Source organism: Bos indicus x Bos taurus, chromosome 11, assembly GCF_003369695.1.
Source record: "Bos indicus x Bos taurus breed Angus x Brahman F1 hybrid chromosome 11, Bos_hybrid_MaternalHap_v2.0, whole genome shotgun sequence".
In the NCBI taxonomy this organism is placed as follows: Eukaryota; Metazoa; Chordata; class Mammalia; order Artiodactyla; family Bovidae; genus Bos; species Bos indicus x Bos taurus.
In genome coordinates this window covers 47,997,163-48,018,345 of record NC_040086.1, presented here as the reverse complement: position 1 = coordinate 48,018,345, position 21,183 = coordinate 47,997,163, and the positions used below count along the sequence as shown (strand labels likewise).

At 41.3% G+C, this 21,183-nt stretch overlaps 1 protein-coding gene across 2 annotated transcripts in view; it reads right to left on the bottom strand.

Annotated features, from left to right (window-relative positions):
• Window positions 1-448: 448 nt before the first annotated feature.
• Window positions 449-21,183, bottom strand: part of CHMP3 (charged multivesicular body protein 3) — a 40,844-nt gene continuing 20,109 nt past the window's right edge. For both annotated transcript variants that reach the window (XM_027555500.1, XM_027555499.1), the window contains 4 exons: window positions 20,400-20,579; window positions 8,743-8,864; window positions 5,171-5,285; window positions 449-3,730 (listed from right to left, as the gene is read on the bottom strand). In XM_027555500.1, coding sequence (XP_027411301.1) covers window positions 3,585-3,730; window positions 5,171-5,285; window positions 8,743-8,864; window positions 20,400-20,579 — 563 coding nt within the window. In that variant the 3' untranslated portion in view covers window positions 449-3,584. The remainder of the gene's footprint in view (window positions 3,731-5,170; window positions 5,286-8,742; window positions 8,865-20,399; window positions 20,580-21,183) is intronic.

Genomic DNA, 21,183 nt, shown 5'->3' with positions numbered 1-21,183 from the left:
GGCGGACAATATAGGGAGAATGGGCAGGGACAGAGAAAGTCAAGTTATAATCTGCCTCGAGTGAACTGCTGGGTGATCACCACAAGCTGGACAGTGGTTTTTAAAGAGTAAGCTGTGTTTGAGAAGAAAACAAAACAAATGAATTGGTGGTGTAGAATGCTATTCTGAGTACCCTTGAAATTTTTTTGGGGGGGGCACCAAGTAGAATCATCTGTGTTTAGGGTGGGGCAAGTAGGAGCTGGTGCTGGAACTAAGTCAAGGGCTTGAGGTTTAGAGGAAAACTTTTATTGCAGGTGTTGACTTTGACGGGCCAGAAGAATATCTGATACCCAACAGAGTACTGGGGGAAAATGGGATGTGTGGCCTAATAATGAGCCAACAGTGCTTTCTCCTTAGCCTGAAAATAGGAATGGAGTAAAACCCTCAAACAATTAAAACAAACCAACCCTATATTTAGATCATTTTATTTGAATCGCTGAAAGAGTGGTTGTCATTATTCTATCCATCCATGCACCTGGATAAACTCTGATTATCCACATAAGAACAAAAGTGCTCAAGAGATTATGAGCATTCCTTAGTTCCAAAATCACTCTGTGAATAAATCAGCCAGATAAATGCAGTCATAAAACTATCCTGCCAATGTGTTGGTTCCTCTCAACTTCACTTGTAGATTCAAAGCAATCCTAATCAAAATCCCAGCAAGTTATTTTGTGCATATTGACACATGAATTCTAAAGTTTGTTTAGAGAGGCAAGAGACCCAGAACAGACAATACAATGCTGAAGAACAAAGTTGGAGGACTGATGCTACCTGACCTCATGACTTACTTATAACGCTACGGTAATCAAGACAATGTGGTACTGGCAAAATAATAGGCAAATGTATCAATGGAACAGAACAGAGAGCCCTGAAATAGGCCCCCATAAATGCAGTCAATGGATCTCTGATGAAGTAGTGAGGGTAGTACACTGCAGCAAAGACCATCTTTTCAATAAACAGGGCTGGAATAACTGGACATGCAAAGAAATAAATCTAGACACAGACCTTACATGCTTTACAAGAATTAATCACAGATCATAGTGCATGCATGCTCAGTCATTCAGTCATGTCCAACTCTTTGCGACCCCATGTACTATAGCCCACCAGGCTCCTTTGTCCATGGGATTATCCCAGCAAGCATACTGCAGTGGGTTGCCATTTCCTCCTTTGGGAGATCTGCCCAACCCAGGGATCAAACCTGTGTCTCCTGCATTGGCAGGCAGATTCTTCACCAATGAGCCACCTGGGAACCCCAAATGTAAAATACAAAACTATAAGACTACTAATAAAATAACACAGAAAATCTAAGTGACCTTGGGTATGGCAGTGACTTTTAAGATCCAACATCAAAGGCACTATCATGAAATAACCGGTAAGATGGACTTCATTAATACTAAAAACTGCTCTGTGAGAAAAGCATGAAGAGAATTAGAAAACAAGCCACAGACTGGGAGAAAACATTTGCAAAGGATATTTCTGATAAAGGACTATTATCCATAGTATACAAAGAACTCTTAAACCTCAGCAATAAGAAAATGAACAACCCAATTAAAAATGGACAAAAGTTCTAAACAAATATCTCACCAAAGAATATATACATATGGCAAAAAAGTGTATAAAAAGATGTTCAACATCATATATCTTCAGGGAAATGCAAATTAAAACAAGATTCTGTTTCACACTTACTAGGACAGTCAAAATGCAAAACACAACATCAAATGCTGGTGAGGACGTGGAGCAGTAGGAACTCTCATTACTGCTGGTGGGAATGCAAAACAATACCGCCACTTTGGAACTGTCAGCTTTTTACAGAATCAGACATACTCTTACCATATGATCCAGCAATTGTGCTCCTTGTTATTCACCTAAATGAGTGAAATGTATGTCTACACAAAGACCGCACACAGACATGTATGGCTTTATTCACAGCTGCTAAAACTTTGGAGCGACCAAAATGTCCTTCCACAGGTGAATGTACAGTGTAGTACCTGTGAGCAATGAAATATAATTCAGCACTAAAAAGGACCTATCAAGCCATGAAAAAGACATGGAGGAAACTTACATGCATATTACTAAATGTAAGAAGACAATCTTAAAGGGCTACATACTGTAGGATTCCAGGAATACACATACTTCTGGGATGTGTATATATACACATATAAGTGGGAGACTACATGTGTCAGGGCAAGAGGTATTTATGGGAACTCTCTTTTCTGCTCAATTTTGCTCTGAATCTAAAACTTCTTTCAAAAGAAGTTTACTTAAAAACTGAACTGCATCCTGAAGATGAGATCAAGAGTAAGAGGACAGTGCCTTGGATTGGAGAGTCCCATTTCGCAGGATGAGAGGAAAAGGTCCTCACTGCAGCACGTCCAATACATTCGCATTTCTCCACACAACCTACGGAAACTGACCTGGGGGGACAGTGGCTGGGTTTTTTTCCTTACCTGTGTAGGGCACATCAGACATGGGCCAGAGGGATTTGGGTTGAACCCCAGTTCTGCCATTTTATGATTTAGAGTATGTCACTTCAGCAAGCTGAGGTGTTTTCCTAATTTGTGAAGACTGAATGATCACATATGTTCAACAGCTTTGTAAACTGTCAGGCCCACACAAATATAAGTCGCTACTGCTGAATGATTTAAAAACGTCACTTAGAAATGTGTGAATCGTTTACACTGCATGACTGCACCATGCCCTTCTCATTGGTCAGCTCCTGGCTTTGAGAAAGCACTGATATGTATGCTCATATCCCATACATCCAAGACAACCAGCTTAACACAGGAGAAGGCAATCAGAGGGTGAGAGAGGCCTAACCCCACTGCTGTCCATAATCTGCAGTGGGAAGGAAAAAGCTGCAGACACATACACCTGCCTCAGGTCAATGTAATATAGCCACCCAGCTCCCAAAACAAGGGGTCACAATTCCCAGGCATCCTTTTGCTTATACAAAGCTGACAAACACAGGAAGAGTAGCTGGCACAGCACCTTGTGGAGGCTGAGGAGCAGCGTCCACTGAGCAGAAGTGCCTTCCACTGAGCTTCTGAGTCCCACATGCCCTGCTGTAACACCTCTTTTCATGGCCGACACAGGACATAATTTGGGCTAAGAGACACCTTGCAAGTTCACTGCACCTGACAATCTATGATAAGACCAAGTGTTAAAGCAGAAATTTATTAAAATCCATTTATATAGTGTTTTGCAGACCAAAAAAAGAAAGTACAGAGTCCTCAACATTCAGGCAATCAATTCTATTCTCTGAAGTGCATTGTGAGAAGACAAGACTTCTTTGGCCTCATCCCCTAAAAAGATAACTTCTATTTATACTCCTGAAAATGATGCATTTATTACACCACCTCTCAAGAACTATCTCACTGAATCCCAAGCCTCTGCAGAGAGAGAAGAGAGAGTAGCAGAGAACCTTCTCCAGAATGCAGTGTCTCACCCAGAGGTGTAGTGCAAGAGACACAGAAATGGCAGAGGCTTCAAGGAGTGCGCGCCCGGTGACGGGGCCAGGAGGAAAGCCTGCGGCCGGCTAGGGTGCCCTAGCTGCGGAGTGTGGCCAGACGGGACTGCATGGCCTCAAGGGCCTCTTCCTCCTCCTCCTCATCTTCTGATGCAGCCATCGCTCCTAAAGGTTCAGGCTCCGGGAGGGCGTCCGTCACCTTACTAGGTGCTTTGCCTAAGGCCCCTGTAAAGAAACAGTACACAGGTCAACACAACATCAGCTTAAGCAGCGGTCCCTCATTTTCTCTGTCCTTCATACCTGGTTCATTTTGACAAGAACAGAATAGGAGCAACAAAACAGCTGTTTTGGTGGGGCTACTATGACAAATGTGCACAAACACCAACTTCTAATATCAAAGTCACAGTAACTAAAGATTTTAAGAATTTTGATTCTGAACCTCTTGATCTAAATCCCTAAACACTAGTGCATACTTAATTTTCAAGATTCATGAAGATGTTAAATATTCTCTCTCAGTAAAACTAAATTGTTTCTAAATCATTACAAAACATTTTCTTGTAGCCTTCATTCCCCCAATAGTTGAAAACAAATAAAAATTAAATCTAGTGAGTTTTGTTATTAAACATAAAACTCAGAAAGTCTAGAAGTGAAAATACAGTTTAAAAGCTTATGAACCATCCCTCATAGATAACTATTATTTTTATTTATCCCCCTGCTAGACTTTTTCAATAGATGTGTTTTTTTAAACAATAGTGTATTTCAGTAACAGTGCTCTCTTCGCATATTATGAACATCTTTCCATGTCAATAAATACATCTCTGTGTAACAACTATGACATATTCCATTACCGTAGATGTAACACAATGGGCTTAACCAATATTCTATTATTAGGCACTTAGCTTGTTTCAAACTTTTCAATATTATCAATAATACTACAGACATCCTTGAGCTAAATCTTAAATTACTAGAATAAGTTCCCAGAAGCCAATCTGTAGAATAAGTTCCCAGAAGCCAATCTGTGAGTTAAAGAGCTTTGCTACTGCCAAACTGCTTTCAAGAAAGTCTATACTAGATTAAGCGCCTGACAGCAGAATACAGGACCAAAAACTTCTTTATCTTTGTATTTTATAAAATATGGTTATAGATATGATACTTGTTTTTCAAGTAATAACTTGCATAATCTAAAGTAAGAAATGTAGGGGCTTCCCAGGTGGCTCAGTAAAGAAATCTGGTAAAGAATCTGACTGCCAATCAAGGAGACACAGGTCTAGGAGGATCCCACATGCTGCAGAGCAACTAAGCCTGTGCACCACAACTACTGAGCCTGTGCTCTAGGGCCCAGAAGCCACAACCACCGAGCTCTTGTGCCACAACTACTACAGCCTGTGTGCCCTAGAGCCCATGCTCCACAAGAGAAGCCACCACAATGAGAAGCCCACACACCACAACTAGAGAGGCCCCGTGCTTGCCGCAGCTAGAGAAAAGCCTGTGGGCATCAACAAAAACCAAGCACAGCTAAATATAAAATAAATGAAAATTTTAAAAATAATGTAAGAAATGTGGAAGGGAGTTAGAATCTGAAGAAAAAACTACTAGTTAATCTTGTGAATGCAGGAAGGATGGCCATAAAAGGAGAGGAGAAAGAGGGAGGATCTTGGGTCATACCTGCGGTGATTTCAAACAGAATTCTGTCAATTTCCATTTCTGCTGCTTCTTCCATTTCTTCTTGATCGTCCATGCTTTCAAAAGTGTCCTCTAACATCTCTTCTATGATCCCAGCCTAAATATAGAATAAACCATGTCACTTCCCACAACTGTTAAATCCATTCCTCACAGATGTCCCTGAGGGCCCAGCGCAACAACTGAGATCTGGTGTCTGTGAGTCCAGTCCACCCTTCCCAGGTCTAAGCCACAGGAAACACCACATGCCATCTGCCCTCTCTGGAGGAAGCAAAAAGCCAAAGGGAAACTGCTCTCCAAATTTAGTACTAAGGTTGGAAGGGGGCCTCTATCAGCAGAGTTTCACAGAGTAACTCGGACGATAATGCAGCATGTGGGGAACAACCTGCTGAGACAAGAGGGTGCTGTCTCAGGAAGCATTTGCCCTGATGTCGCAAATCTATGAGTGCAGGAGTTGAGACACAGTATCAAAGTAGGCTGGAGTCACAGAAGACACTATGATAACAAATACCAAGAGCAGGGTGGGGCTCCATAGAACCCAGAAAAGGCCTGTACTTCAGCAGGTCCAAGTGATAGCTGCTGGCCCGGAGTCAGCCTGACGGGTCTGGTAAGGATCAGTCAATTCACCAAAACCTGAGAGAACTGATAAGTCAACATTTCTGGACCCAACAAGGCAGTGCCCACACTCCCTACAGTGAGCCCCATGCCCAGCAGCCTGACGCCAGCCAATTAACCTACTTCATTCTCAAGAGCACAGCCCCACTACAGACACAAGAAAACTGCTCTCTAACACCGGACAACGGTCCCCCTCGCTGAGCAATGTCACGCGAGCATGAGATCACGTGCGGCAGCTCCAGCCCTTGCTCCACCACACTCAGGCAGGGCATGACCCTCACTGACCATGCTGACGGCATCAGATTTAAAGCAAGCCCTCTGTCCTGCTGTCAGACCACTCAGGTGATTCTTAATGTATGAATCTAGCTAGTTCTGTATTCTGCCCATGCTCAGACCCTTTTCCTCCCAACCAAAATGAACCAACAATTTCACATTCAAGGTTACAAGTGGAGCCCTCTGGCCTAGGAGAATGGATCTTACTGCTGGATCAATACATACTAACTCAGTTAAAAGAGCCCAGGGGAACCTGACTCTTAACAGCCTTCCACATCCTGGAGGAGTAAGTGGCCATTCATTTACTCATCCATCCAGCTAGCAACCATTCATTCACCAAATGTCTGCTTTGTGCCACAGATAGCCCTGGGTCTGGGGACTCATGGAATGAGTAAGACTGTGTCTTTGCCCTTGATGTGCTGGGACCCCAGCAGAGGCTTCCGTTTGCACCTGGAGAGGCATCCTTGTATGAATTCAGGAAATATTATCTACTACATATATGCCTTCCTCCAAAGCTATATTATTTTCAGTGCTTAGAAACTTTTGTGGAAGAGATTCCAGATTCTATAATCAAGACCCCACCCTCAGATCTCAGTGGCTTATGGGTCAGTGAGCAGGCATGAAGTCACTCGAAGAATGACTGTGTTACCCAGCTCTAGATAGACAGACATCACAATGTGAGGTGAGACACCCACGTATCACTCTCAGAGGATACATCCCACTAACCTGGTTCCATCCTGATCACTGCTCAGGGATTTCTCCTTCCAAAGACCTGGGTTCTGGGCTTTTGATGCTGCCTTTCTTTTCTATCAACTTTCTTCTCCTGTTCCCCTCTCCTGGGCCCAGGAGCCCTGTTTACAACCCAAGTTCATACATCAAATCCCCTGGGAGGAAGGGAGGCAGCTTCTCTGCACAGCCACACACGAGGATTCTCAGGCCACATGCTCACAGCTGTGAGGCAGCACTGGTGGGGCCCGCCTAGCACCAAGTCCTCTGGTGCAGCTCAGGCCTTTGTGCTCCAACCCCAGACCTGTCCTCTCCTACCAAGGCCACTCAGGCAAGTCACCTGGCAACTTGAAGACTCAGTTTCCTACTCCTGTGTAAAATAGGGGAAAAAAATACCAACATCTCAAGGTGACCGGGAGAACTCTCCAGGAGAGCGTGTGTGCTGCACCACAGGCAGCTGGGGGCTCAGTAACAGCACCCTCCTAAGCCCTGTCCCCCACCCAAAGGCCACTGGTGCAGGTCCCTGCCAGGCCCTGGTCCTGGGGCAGCAGCAGTTTACTGCTTTCTATTTGGTTCTCAGTTCCTTTATCTGGGCTTCCCTGGTGGCTCAGATGGTAAAGAATCCACCTGTAATGCAGGAGACCTAGGTTTGATCCCTGGGTTGGGAAGATCCCCTGGAGAAGGAATGGCAACCCACTTCAGTATTCTTGCCTGGAGAATCCCATGGACAGGGGAGCCTGGTGGGCTAAGTCCATGGGGTCACAAAGAGTCTAACACAACTGAGAAATTTTCACTTTCTGGTCTAAGACAGGGGTCAGCCAGCTACAGGCCAAACCCAATCCACTGCTGACTTTTAGAAATAATGTTTTATGAGAACACAGTCATGCTCATTTGTTTACATATTATCTACAGCTACTTTTAAACTACAAAGTAGAGTTGAGTAGTTACAACAGAGACCTATGGCCCAGGGAATAAAAAATACATTTACTATCCAGCCCTTTACAAAAAAACTTTGCCAACCCCTGGTCTTGAACCACCTGTTTCACTAACACTCCTCTGGTACAAACAGAGGAACCTGGGTTTTCTTCTGTTTCCTTGTTCACCTCAGAGCCCATAATCCTGAGCTCCCCAAACTCTACAGACAGTTGCTTCCTGGGTCACCCACCTCCCCTGGAGATCTAGACATACCATTGCTCCTTCTAAGGCAAAATGGCAATCTGACCCAGCCTCTGCCATGCTCGGCTCAGACAATTTCAGTGTTCACAGCCTCTGTCCTCCAGAGGACTGGATAAAGACGATGTGGTACATAAATACAATGGAATATTACTCAGCCATTAAAAAGAATGAAATAAGGCCATTTGCAGTAACATGGATGGACCTAGAGAGTGTCATATTGAGTGAAGTCAGTCAGAGAGAGAAGGAGAAATATCATATGACATCCCTTATGTGTGGAATCTAAAAAGAAATGACCCAAACGAACTTACTCACAAAACAGAGAGAGACTAACAGACTGAGAAAAGGAACTCACGGTTGTTGGGGGGAATGTCATGTACACACTGCTATATTTAAAATGGATAACAAACAAAAACCTATTGTATAGCACATGGAACTCTGCTCAATGTTATGTGCCAGCATGGATGGGAAGCGGGTGTGGCATAGAATGGATATATGTATAAGAATGGCTGAGTCCCTTCACTTCACCAGAAACTATCACAACATTGTTAATTGGCCAATACATATATATACCAATACAATTTTTGTTTTGTTTTGTATTTTGTCCTGGTGTTAAAAAAAAAAACAAAACCCACAGCTTCTATCCTCAAAATCATTTCTGCCGGGCCACAACACAATGACCTGTCTGCTCCCGTGCACACTGGCCCAGGCTCTGCCGCTGGCTGACTCCTAGTGCTCTGGAAGAGGACACAGGGTCAGCCCCAGGTCACCTTCATCATCTCTTTGGACAGCTCCCGCATGGTGGCCTGGATTTCCGGGATCTTCACAAGACTCTGCATGGCCTTCATCACTTCTGTGCTCTTCTGCAGGGAACCAGCCACTCGCAAAACCGCTGAAAGGCAAAGATGACAGGATCGCTCAACACAATGCAGCACAGGATGGAATAAAGACAGACAGGCAAATCACAGGCTGCTCTAATAAAGGTCAGCGGGAGTGGGCGGGCTCCCAGGGCTATTCATGTGCTTGTGGACTGCATGACTGTGCTGGCTGACCGAAGCAGACTTTGCTAAACTGGGTGCTACTCTGGCTCCAATAGGTACAAATTCTTCAGGCACACCAAGACTCACACCTGAAGGCCAGAGTCTGACCCTGAGGGAACGAAGCTAGCTAGGAACAACTGTGACATCAGGACAAGTCACACACAGAAGAATGTCTCTAGGCCTTGCCAGGGCCAGACTGGAAAAGAGGCTTTAGGCAACGCAAGCAACGCTTCCCACACACCAGTTGATGGATCGCAGCTGCTCTGGGAGGGACCTGCCACTGGTCAACAGGAAAATAAGAGAAAATGTGTGTCAGTGTAAGGTGGTGACAGTTAGAAAACATTCTCTGTAGTCCAAGACCATACACATACTATATATTCTTCTTTTCAATATTTATTTATTTGACTGTGTGGAGTCTTAGTTGAGGCACACAAGATCTTTTGTGCAGCATGCAGGCTTAGTTGCCCTGAGGCGTGTGGGATCTCAGTTCCCCAACCAGGGATCAAAACTACATCCCCTGCACCGGAAGGTGGATTCTTAACCCCTGGACCTTCAGGGAAATCCCTATATTCTTTAAAAGAAATCATGGTAGTAACAAATTATGTTACACAAGGAAGAAAAGCACGTGTCAGAAAAAAATTATTTTATAAGTAAACACAGTTATCCCCACAACAGAATGAGAAAACAAGCCAAAAGCTGGAAGAAAAGATTTTCATCAGCCATTTATGATGAAAAAGATTGTGGTCTAACATATAGAAAGAACTCTTAAAGCTTTTAAAGTGTCATATTTACCATCAATGATAAATATCATCTATGTCATATTTATTATCTAAGTATCTATATTTATCATCAATAAGGAAATGAACAACCCAATTAAAAATAGGCAGGATACCTAAACAAGCAACTCAGAGAAGACATACAGATGGCAAAAAAAGTGCACATAAAAAGACGTTCAACATCCTACGTCATTAGGGAAATGCAAATTGAAACAACAACGAGGTACCAGTACACACCTATTAGACTGGACAAAACCCAAAACACTGATATCAAATGCTGGTGAGGATGTGGAGCAATAGGAACTCTCAATCATTGCTGGTGGGAATGCAAAATGGTACAGCCACTTCAGAAGACAGTTTGTCAGCTCCTTACAAAACTAAATACACTCTTAACATATGATCCGACAATAGCCCTCCTTGGTATTTACTCAAAGAAGTTAAAAACTTATGTCCACACAAAAACTTGCATGTGAATGTTTACAAGAACTTTATTCATAATTGCCAAAACTCAGAATCAACCAAGATGTGCCTTGCAAGTGAACAATAATGGATAACAGAGTGTGGGACATCAACACAGTGACTATTAATCAACATTAAAAACAAATGAGCTTTCTTGAAAAAACATGGAGGAAACCTTTTATGTATATTACTAAGTGAAGGAAGTCAATCTAGGAATTCCCTGGTGGTCCAGTGGTTAAAAATTCACCTGCCAATGCAGGGGACATGGGTTCAATCTCTAGTCTGGGAAGATTTCATATGCCATGGAGCAACTAATAAGCCCATGCACTACAACTACTGAACCCATGTGGCCTAGAGCCTGTACTCCACAACCAGAGAAGCCACTGCAACGAGAAGTCTGTGCACTACAGTGAGAGAGTACCCCCACTAGCGGCAATGAGAGAAAGCCCATGCGCAGCAATGGAGACCTAGCACAGCCGAAGATTAAATAAATATTTTTTTAAAAAAGAAAATCTAAAAGGCTACATACAGTATGATTCCAAGTATATATATGACATTCTCAAAAAAGGGAAAATTATGGAGACAGTAAAAAGATCAGTGATTGCCAGGAGTTAAAGGTGGGAGGGATGAAAGGCAGAGCACAGAAAATTTTCAGCTGTATACATTTCACAGTAAAATAAGAATCTCCAAAAATAAAAAGGTTAGTATTCTACAGAAAACATAGAGCTAGCATGATAAAAGCTAGCTGACATTTAAACTGAGAAAGGTCACAGTCACACAGAGGGGCTTGTGAAGCACATGAGCACTTCATGCTTAGAGCGCTCTGTGCTTTGGATGATGGCTATTCTGACTGGTGCGAGGTGATACCTCAATGTAGTTTTGATTTGTATTTCTCTAATAATGAGCCATGCTGAGCGTCTTTCCCTGTGTTTATCAGCCATCTGTATGTCTTCTTTGGAGAAATGTCTGTTTAGATCTTTTGCCCACTTTTTGATTGGGTTGTTTTTCTGGTATTGAGCTGCATGAGCTGCTTGTATATTTTGGAGATTAATACTTTTCACTTGCTATTACTTTCTCCTATTCTGAGGGCTGTCTTTTCACCTTGTTTATAGTTTCCTTTGCTGTGCAAAAGCTTTTAAGTTTAATTAGGTCCTACCTGTTTATTTTTGTTTTTATTTCTATTACTCTAGGAGGTCAGTCACAGAGGATCTTGCTGTGATTTATGTCAAGAAGTGTACTGCCTATGATTTCCTCTAAGAGCTTTATAGTTTTTGGCCTTACATTTAAGTCTTTAGTGCATTTTGAGTTTATTTTTGTGTATGGTGTTAGGAGATGTTCTAGTTTCATTCCTTTACATGCAGCTGTCCAGTTTTCCCAGCACCAACATACTAAAGAGGCTGTCTTTTCTCTGCTGTATATTCTTGCCTCCTTTGTCAAAGACAAGGTGCCCATGAAGTGAAGTGAAGTCGCTCAGTCATGTCTGACTCTTAGCGACCCCATGGACTGCTGCCCACCAGGCTCCTCTGTCCATGGGATTTTCCAGGCAGCTTCTAGTAATTTAATATAAAATAAGTATAGTATTTAATATAAAATAAGTCATGGGAATGTAATGTACAGCACAGGGAATTATAGTCAGTAATAATGCAATAACTTTGTAGGATAAGTTATTAGATTTACTGAGGTGATCAAGTTATAAAGTATATAAATGTCAAATCACTATTCTGTACATCTGAAACTAGTATAATAGTGTATGTTGATTACACTTCAATAAAAAAGAAAAAAAGCCAATCCTAAGAGGTTACTTACATATGGGCTGATTCCATTTATATAACATTTTTGAAATAGTAAAATTATAAAATTAATGTGGCAGCCAGGAGGGGAGGGGAGTTTGGGGGAGAATGGATATATGTATATGTATGGCTAAGCCCCTTAGCTGTTCACCTGAAACTATTTTTTGTTAACCTGCTATACGCCAATACAAAATAAAAAGTTAGAAAAAAAAAACAGACTAATGATTGCCAGATATAAAGAGGGGGTGGGGATGGGAGGGAAGTGGGTGTGGTTACAGATGTGCAGCATGAGATATCCCTGTAAAGATGGAAACTGGAAGAATTCTAAAGCTTGACTGTATCAATGCCGACCTCCTGGGTATAATACTTACTTTAACTCTGCAAAATGTTACCACTGGGGGAAAATGGGTAAGGGGTATACACAGAATCTCTCTGTATTATTTCTTACAACTCCATGTATGTGAATCTACAATTCTCTCAAAAAGCTTAATTTTAAAAAACCCTCAGAAAAGAGTATATAAAAACAAAGCAACATTATGTTACCATGCCTGCTAGAGATACAAATGAAACACACACACAAATACAAGTTCTGCTATAAATTATAACAATAACCAAATATGGAAACAAAGCAGCTAAATACAGATTTAGCTTCATAATCATAGATACAAAGACCAATGGGAATATTCTGAGTCTGATTTCAATAATTAAAGCAACAAAATTACAAAGTTGTTTCCACTTATCATAGGTTCTTGTGGCAATTATAGCTAAATTTAAATAAATCAGAAAAAAATATTAAAAATGGCATCAATAGCGAAATGCAATTCCCTGAGAGCAAGGGCCCAGGGGAGCAACACATTCACAAAAGCCATCTTAAACATGGCCATTATAAGCAGAATGAATAGTTATAAGAAAATATGGAGTCTTACAATAAAGTTTCATAAAATTAAGTTAAAGTCACAAAGTGTCCAACTCTTTCTGACCCCATGGACCATACAATCCATGGAATTCTCCAGGCCAGAATACTAGAGTAGGTAGCCTTTCCCTTCTCCAGGGGATCTTTGCAACCCAGGGATCGAACCCAGGTCTCCCACATTGCAGGATTCTTTACCAGCTGAGTCACCAGGGAAGCCCACTACAGGGATAGATAAGGCTTAAGATTCCAGAGGGCTGATTACCTCCAGCCACTCTCACCTAATGCCAACCATGGGCGCTCACACTACACCTACAGCTGAGTAAAGTAAGTATTCATATGAATAATGACAAAAATCAACTATAAAACAAATGGAGACAATCAATTCACGAAGGAGATGTTTTTTACCCTTAAAAATTTTTCTGTTTATATTGTATTTTGTTTGTGCAAAGGAAAAATATTTCATATGAAAATGATGAAGCACTACAGAATTTGAATTTATAAAGTTTCGTCCCCATTAAACTCTTAACTCCCCATTCCCCTCTCCCTCCACCTCTTGGCAACCACCATCCCACTTTCTCTATGATTCTGACTATTCTCCATACCTCACAGAAGTGGAATCTCATAGCATCTGGCCTTTGGTGACAAGCATACTGCACTTAGCATAACCTTAGCCTTCAAGGTACCCAAAGTTGTAATGTGTCAGAACTTCCTCCTTCTTTTTTATATTTTAAATATTTGGCTGCACCCTGCAGCATGTGAGATATTAGTTTCCTGAACAGGAATTGAACCATCGCCCCCTGCATCGGAAGGCAGAGTATTAACTACTGGACCACCAGTGAAAGTGAAAGTTCCTCCGTTGTGTCTGACTCTTTGTGACCCCATGGGCTATACATATATATAGTCCATGGAATTCTCCAGGCCAGAATACTGGAGTGGATAGCCTTTCCCTTCTCCAGGGGGTCTTCCCAACCCAGAGATCGAACCCAGGGAAGTCCCCAAAACCTCCTTCCTTTTTAAGGCTGAACAGTAGTCCACTGAACTATATATACCATGTTTTGTTTATCCACTCATCCTTCAGTGGACAACTGAATTGTCTTTACCTTTTGCCTGTTATGAATAATGCTGCTATAAACATGGATGTAAAAACATCTGTTTGGAGTCCCTGCTTTCAATTCTTACTTATCCAGAAGTGGAATTTCTGGACCATATGATAATTTTGTTTCCCGCCCCACCTTCTTAGCTTCTCTTAACTTTCTCTCCCAACCAAAACATACTCATCATCTGTCTTGTTCTGCAAGAAGCTGCTGTCAGAAAGTAACACTTGGAAAACATCTAATCATGACAATGTATTAATAGCTGACAGGACTTAATACACCACCCCTCCCAGGGACATCTACATTTGAAAAGAGAAACATCTTAAGGAGAAGAAATGACTTCATCAAATGGTGACTTTTCAAACAATAACAGGCTCAGGGTGGGATGGGGACATGGGAACTCATGTCACAGTATTTCTAGTTTTCTCTTTTCTCACTCCCAAAATGTAGACGTCCCTCTCCCTCTCTATTCTGGGTTCTATTATCAGTTACCTTCTCTGTTGTATTTAATTTGCCAACAGACAACATCCAACTATAAACCCCCTCAACAACCCTCCCTGGGGATTCCTCCGGCCAGGCACTGTGCTGAGGTGCTGGGGAAGCAGGGCGACCTGCACGGAGCCAGTCTGACATCCCCAAGTAGAGTCTTCTGTCTCTCTTAGGCCTGCTTCTCCCTCCTTCTGGGTTTCCAGAGTCTTTAAATGCCCTGTGCTCTTTCTGGGTTCAGGGTTTGGAGCACCTTAGGCTTATTTCTACCTTCACCACGTTCACTTACTTGGCATCCAGAGCAGTTCTCCAATGTCCTCTCTCCCACTCATCCTACCAGACTAACCCAGCTGGGCCCTGACCATCCCCTCTCAGGTCCCCCGGCCTCCTGCCTGGCTGCACCTGCAGTTGTGCTCACAGTACTCGATGAGGCTCTCTCCTGTTTAGGAGATGAAGTCACCACCCTCAGCTGAGAGCTCCAAACTCTGACTGCAGATTACCTTTCCAGCCTCACCTCCCACTCCCCTGTCAAGCACTCGTGTCACACTGAATCAAGGGCTTTGCTGAGCACAGTCTGAACTACTTCCCCTGTGCCTCCGGGCCCCCACTCATCTACCCGGACGCCTCTAGTTCTCCCTCAGAGCTCTGCTTCTGCACCCCCACTGCAGCTGATCTGCAGGGCCTCCACACTGGAATCTGAAAAGCCCTGCTCTTCTTACAGCTGTCCCAACTGTCTTCTTCACCTCCCTGCTCATCCTTTTCAGCCATCCTTCTCCCTTGCGCCCAGGTACCCCAATCTCCCAGAACTACTTCCTTCAGGGTTCAAATACATAGTTCTTTTGGCCCTAAGGCCTTCACACAGGTCACTGACACTCTGGTTGGAATAAGTCCCCCCTTAATTACTCATCCTTCAGATATCATCAGAGACTGAAAGGAGCCACCCTTGAGTGCATTTCCCTTTTATAGTCTCCTAGTGCTCATTACAATGTGCATTTATAAATACCCATTTACTTATTAAGTTTATTATTTTATTAGGTATGCTTCTTTTTATTAAATTTATGTATTTTTGCTTTTTACTCCAAAACTAGAGGCCAATGACTGTCTTTACAGTTCATTATTTTATGTCTGGTGCCCCCAAATACATCTGGCATATAATAGTGGCTAAAAGAAATGGATTTATTACATGAATTATAATTTTTCTCTTTGTAGCTTAAGCTACCTACCTGAGAAGACTGCAGAAGCTTCTTATGAAACTCATACTTAATCCAACCTCTCCACTCTCTTCCCTCCCTCTCTCGTAAAAAGAGGAAAGAGATAAGGAAGAAAAGGGTGGTGGGAAGAAGGCACTCTGAGAAACAATGCAAGGAACATAAAAAAAATTTTTTTAAGCTATTAAGGAGGTAGAGAAGGAATGGACTAGGAGTTAGGGTTAGTAGATGCAAACTATTACATACAGAATAGATGGAAAACAAGGTCCTACTACCTTATGGCACAGGGAGCGATATTCAATGTCCTGGGTAAACCATAATAAAAAAGAATGCATATTTTAAGACTATCAATAAGAAATATTATATTCAGGAAATAAGAATAAAATGATATTTTTCAAATAAAGATCAGAGAACTCTTTTCCAAAAATTAAAATTAAGATAGATAAATTCAAGAAAAGAAATAAAAAATAGAGAAAATTTAGGAAGTGTGTTCAGAAGGCAGAACACAAAGACAAAATTGATGATGGTAACAAAAATTATATTTAGAGCCCACACATATAGCAATTACCAAGGGCCAGGCACTGAATTAAGCCTCACAATTACCCTATAAGGAAGGTACTATTATTATTTCCAAAGTGAAAACAGGAAAGATTAAAAAAAAAATTATAAAGGATCAGCCCAGGAAATCTAGCATTTGACTAAAATCTTTTCCTATCAGAAAGAAACAGAAAATACAGTGGAAATGAAATGATCACATTAACATACCCAAGACTTGAAAGACCAAGGAACACAAAGGATGGAACTCTTTGTCTTTTAGAAACCCGTGTGGAAACATGTGCAGAAGAAACTACATGAAGTCTTGGATTCTCAGGGGGGAACATAGGGCGAAGTCGGGGATATGGATGAAGTAAGGCTAGCCAAGATGCTTGGATGGGCATATTAGTTTTGACATACCCATTAAGAATGAGTGGAGATGCCAGCTATACCCTACAAGTCAGGCCTGAAGATAAAAATCTGGAAATCAATGGCGTTTAAAGGCACGAGGTTAGATGAGCTCACCTACAGGGAGAAAGGAAAGATGGAAAAGAGGAGAGGAGCTAGAAAAGAGTATTTTAACATAAGTATCAAATAGCAAATATTTTACTTTGCAGGTGTGATAAAGCCACAAAGACTATATATTTGAAACAACAATATATGTTGTTATGGGTGTATATTTAAAGAATAACAATAACCCTGTATACGAGACAGCAAAAGAGACACTGATGTATAGAACAGTCTTTTGGACTCTGTGGAAGAGGGAGAGGGTGGGATGATTTGGGAGAATGGCATTGAAACATATATAATATCATATATGAAACGAGTTGCCAGTCCAGGTTTGATGCACGATACTGGATGCTTGGGGCTGGTGCACTGGGATGACCCAGAGGGATGGTAAGGGGAGGGAGGAGGGAGGAGGGTTCAGGATGGGGAACACGTGTATACCTGTGGCGGATTCATGTTGATATATGGCAAAACCAATACAATATTGTAAAGTTAAAAAAAAAAAAAAAAGAATAATAGGCTCTTAACTACGCTGTTTGTGTGTTATGTTCACTATTGGAAGTACATGCTACAAGAGATTTTTTTCATATAGATTAGTGAATATTTGTGAGCTGTAATTCCTTGAAAAGATATTTTGGATTCAGTATATAGGAAGAAAAGGTGAACAGAAGAGCATGATCAAGCCCACTAGTTCCCAGAGACATGTTATAACATTTCTCAAAAATTAAAAAGTCTAAAAAAAAAAAAAATTAAAAAGTCTGACAAGGACTGATGAAAAGGTTCAAAAAAAGAACCCTCATCCGCTGCTGGTGGGAACACAAATTAGCCTCTTTGGAGAGCAATTTTGCAGTTCTAGTAAAATTTAAACCCAGCTATTTTTAATGCAGCAATTCCACTTCTGAGGATATAACTGTCCTAAAGAAACACATGTGCAAAAGTGAAGACATTCATAGCAGCACTGTTAGTAATAGTAAAAACTGAGAAAAGCTTAAGTGTCCATCAATAGGGAAAAGAAAAATAAAATGTGATACATTCAAAGGATGCAATACGACCTAGGACTTAAAAATATGTATTTATCATCTCAAAACATACTCATCATTAAGTTGGTATGGTAAATATCATACCAAAATATATTATTATATGGGTATATTTCAACCTTACAATGATAAATGGCAAACAATGCAGAATGAAACACAAAATATAATACCATTTTTATATATTTAATAGTTATGATAATGGTTACCTCTGGGGAGACTGAAAGAGAAAGGAATGGGGTTGGAAAGATATATCAGAGAAGCTTCAAGTTTAGTAATACTGCTTTCTAATATAAAAACTGAAGCAAATATAATAAAATGTCAAATTTTATTGGTTCTGGGTGTTAGGTACATGTGAAAGTCACTCAGTCTATCCGACCTTTGCGGCCCCATGGATATACAGTCCATGGAATTCTCCAGGCCAGAATACTGGAGTGAATAGCTGTTCCCTTCTCCACAGGATCTTCCCAACCCAGGGATCGAACCCAGGTCTCCCACATTGCAAGTGGATTCTTTACCAGCTGAGCCACCAGGGAAGCCCAAGAATACTGGAGTGCGTGGCCTATCCCTTCTCCAGTGGATCTGCCTGACCCAGGAATCGAAGCAGGGTCTCCTGCATTGCAAGTGGATTCTTTACCAGCTGAGCTACAAGGGAAGCCCTTGTTAGGTACATAAGCATCCAATATATTATCTTTGCAACTGAGGAGAAGAGTCTATGTATGCTATGCTATGCTATGCTAAGTCACTTCAGTCGTGTCCGACTCTGTGTGACCCCATAGACGGTAGCCTACCAGGCTCCCCCATCCCTGGGATTCTCCAGGCAAGAACACTGGAGTGGGTTGCCATTTCCTTCTCCAACGCATGAAAGTGAAAAGTGAAAGTGAAGCTGCTCAGTTGTGTCTGACTCTTAGCGACCCCATGGACTGCAGCCTACCAGGCTCCTCCATCTATGGGATTTTCCAGGCAAGAGTACTGGAGTGGGGTGCCATTGCCTTCTAGGGCCTTATTCATAGGAAGAGAAAACGCAAAATAAGCTAAACATTTTCTGATGTTGATCCACTAAAGCAAATGCTGAAAAAATTTTAAATAATCTTATTACAGTCAATTGAACACGTACCTTTTCAGCTGGCTGCAGAAAAAAACAGAAGTGAATATGAAGATTTCACTGATGGCTATAAAGTGTATTTAGTTTTCAAAATAACAGTAAGATTACACTGTTTCTCTCTGGTACTGAATACCTGGCTTGTCCAAAAGGCATATATGTAGGTTATTTATCCAATATTTAAACAGCCTAAATACATCACTTTAGGGCTGAAATAACACAGTTTTTAAAACTTAAGAAGCTACAGTATAAATAGCTCATTTTTTTTAAACTCTTTCTCAATTCATAGATTATTTCTTCAGTATCTGGAGAAAGAAACTGATATATTCACTATTAGGCATAGTAAAAATAAAAACCCACATCCAAATGTTAAAATTGAACATAAAGAAATACTTTCAGAGCCAAATACAACCAAATAATGAATCAGGCACTCATGTGGCACCAGCCTCTACACTGAAACATTCAAGTCTTCTAATTCTTGAATGTGATGTACTCATCAGAATAGTAACTGACAGAGTTGAAGATGCTGTTTGTTTTTTTTTCTGGCCACGCCATACAGCTTGTGAGATCTTAGTTTCCGAGACCAAGGCTTGAACTTGGCCCTGGCAGTGAAAGCATGAGGTCCTAACCATTGGACCACCAGGGAATTCCCTGAAGATATTCTTTAGTGGAAAAATTTCCCTGTAATTTCAGAGTCTGTACTCTGTCAAATTATCTGACAGTCATTTGCTGCCATTCATTCTCAAAGAACTCTAGTTCTGGGTTAGGATTTCTTCATTTAGCCAAAATTAAGTAAGAAAAGAAACCAACTGGATGTAAAATGTAACCTATGCCTCAAGCTGTCAGTGACCTGGAGACAGATGCCTGTGAAAGATGGCAAACCATATTATACTGGATCCTGAAAGCTAAGTAGATTAGTAGGTTTCTTCTTAAATATTATGAGTTAAAAAAAAAAAATTAAGTCCATATGTACGCTGAATACCTAACACAAGGCCAGCAGGTTCCTAAGATGTAAGAAAGCCTCAGGCTGAGAGCCAGAGATGAGGAAGAGAAGGAGGGGAGTAAAAGCCAAAGCCAAGCTTAGACTATTTAAAATCCTACTTGAGGCAGCTCTGGGTCCAGGACAGAGGAAGCTCTTTCTTTGTCCTCTCTCTAAGTCCTGGGCCCACTTCTTATTCCTAGGACTCAACCTTCAGGTCATTTTTCAACACTGTTCACATGAGGAAATAGTCTAAATTCTAAATGAAGCAGGTTAAGCTGTAGACGTTCCCATTACTTCAACAACACTGGCAAAAGAAAATCAATAACAGTAAAATAAAAAATGAAAATAGTAAGTATTATTTTGCATTCGTGTAACTCCCCACCTAAGACAATATAAAGAGTAAATGCCAGAACTGAGACTGTTCTTCCTATTCAAGGAAACTAGTGTTAGGATATGGCAAGAGCCTCAGTTAATGAGGTGGTTGTAAGAACTGCTGTCTTACCCAGCTGGTTCTTCATCCCCATGAGCACGGAGTTCATGTGCGCTTTGGATGCATAGAGCTTGCTCACGGCCTTCCTTGACCTGATCATCTCCTTGGCCAGAACCACACAGACATCCTTCTGACCCTTCTTGGCAGCATCTTTCACAGATCGTTTCACTTTTTCTTCTTCTCTTTGGATATCTAAATTTAGAACAGAACACAAAACACCAAAAGATTAAGGGTAAACCAGGAGATGGCATCACTGACTCAATGGATGAGTTTGAGCAAACTTGGGGAGATACTGAAGGACAGCGAAGCCTGGCGTGCAGCATTCCATGGGGTTGCAAGGAGTTGGACATGACTTAGTGACTGAAGAACAAGGAGATTTACTAGCACTGAAATCTGTTCTCATTGTGATCTAAATGTGTCAAGTAGGAAACAGGAGGATATAAACCAAATAAAAATAATAAATTATTTCTAATATTATTTCCAATATCACATTAAAGCAATATAAGTTAAACAGAAAAATAAATCCTATTACACCAGACAAAATTTCAAGACTGCTTTTGCAAGCCCATTCTAACATCTGTTGGTACTGGTATTAAGGAACCTGCAACTTAAGGAAAGCCTGAACATGCTAAAAGTATTACAAAACAGCGTGATGACTTACTGACATACATCATGAAATGATCATGGTAAGTTTAGTTAACATCCATCATCTCATACAGATACAAAACACAGAAAAACATTTCTTCCTTGTGATAAGAACTCAGGATTTACTCTCTTAACAGCTTTCATATATAAC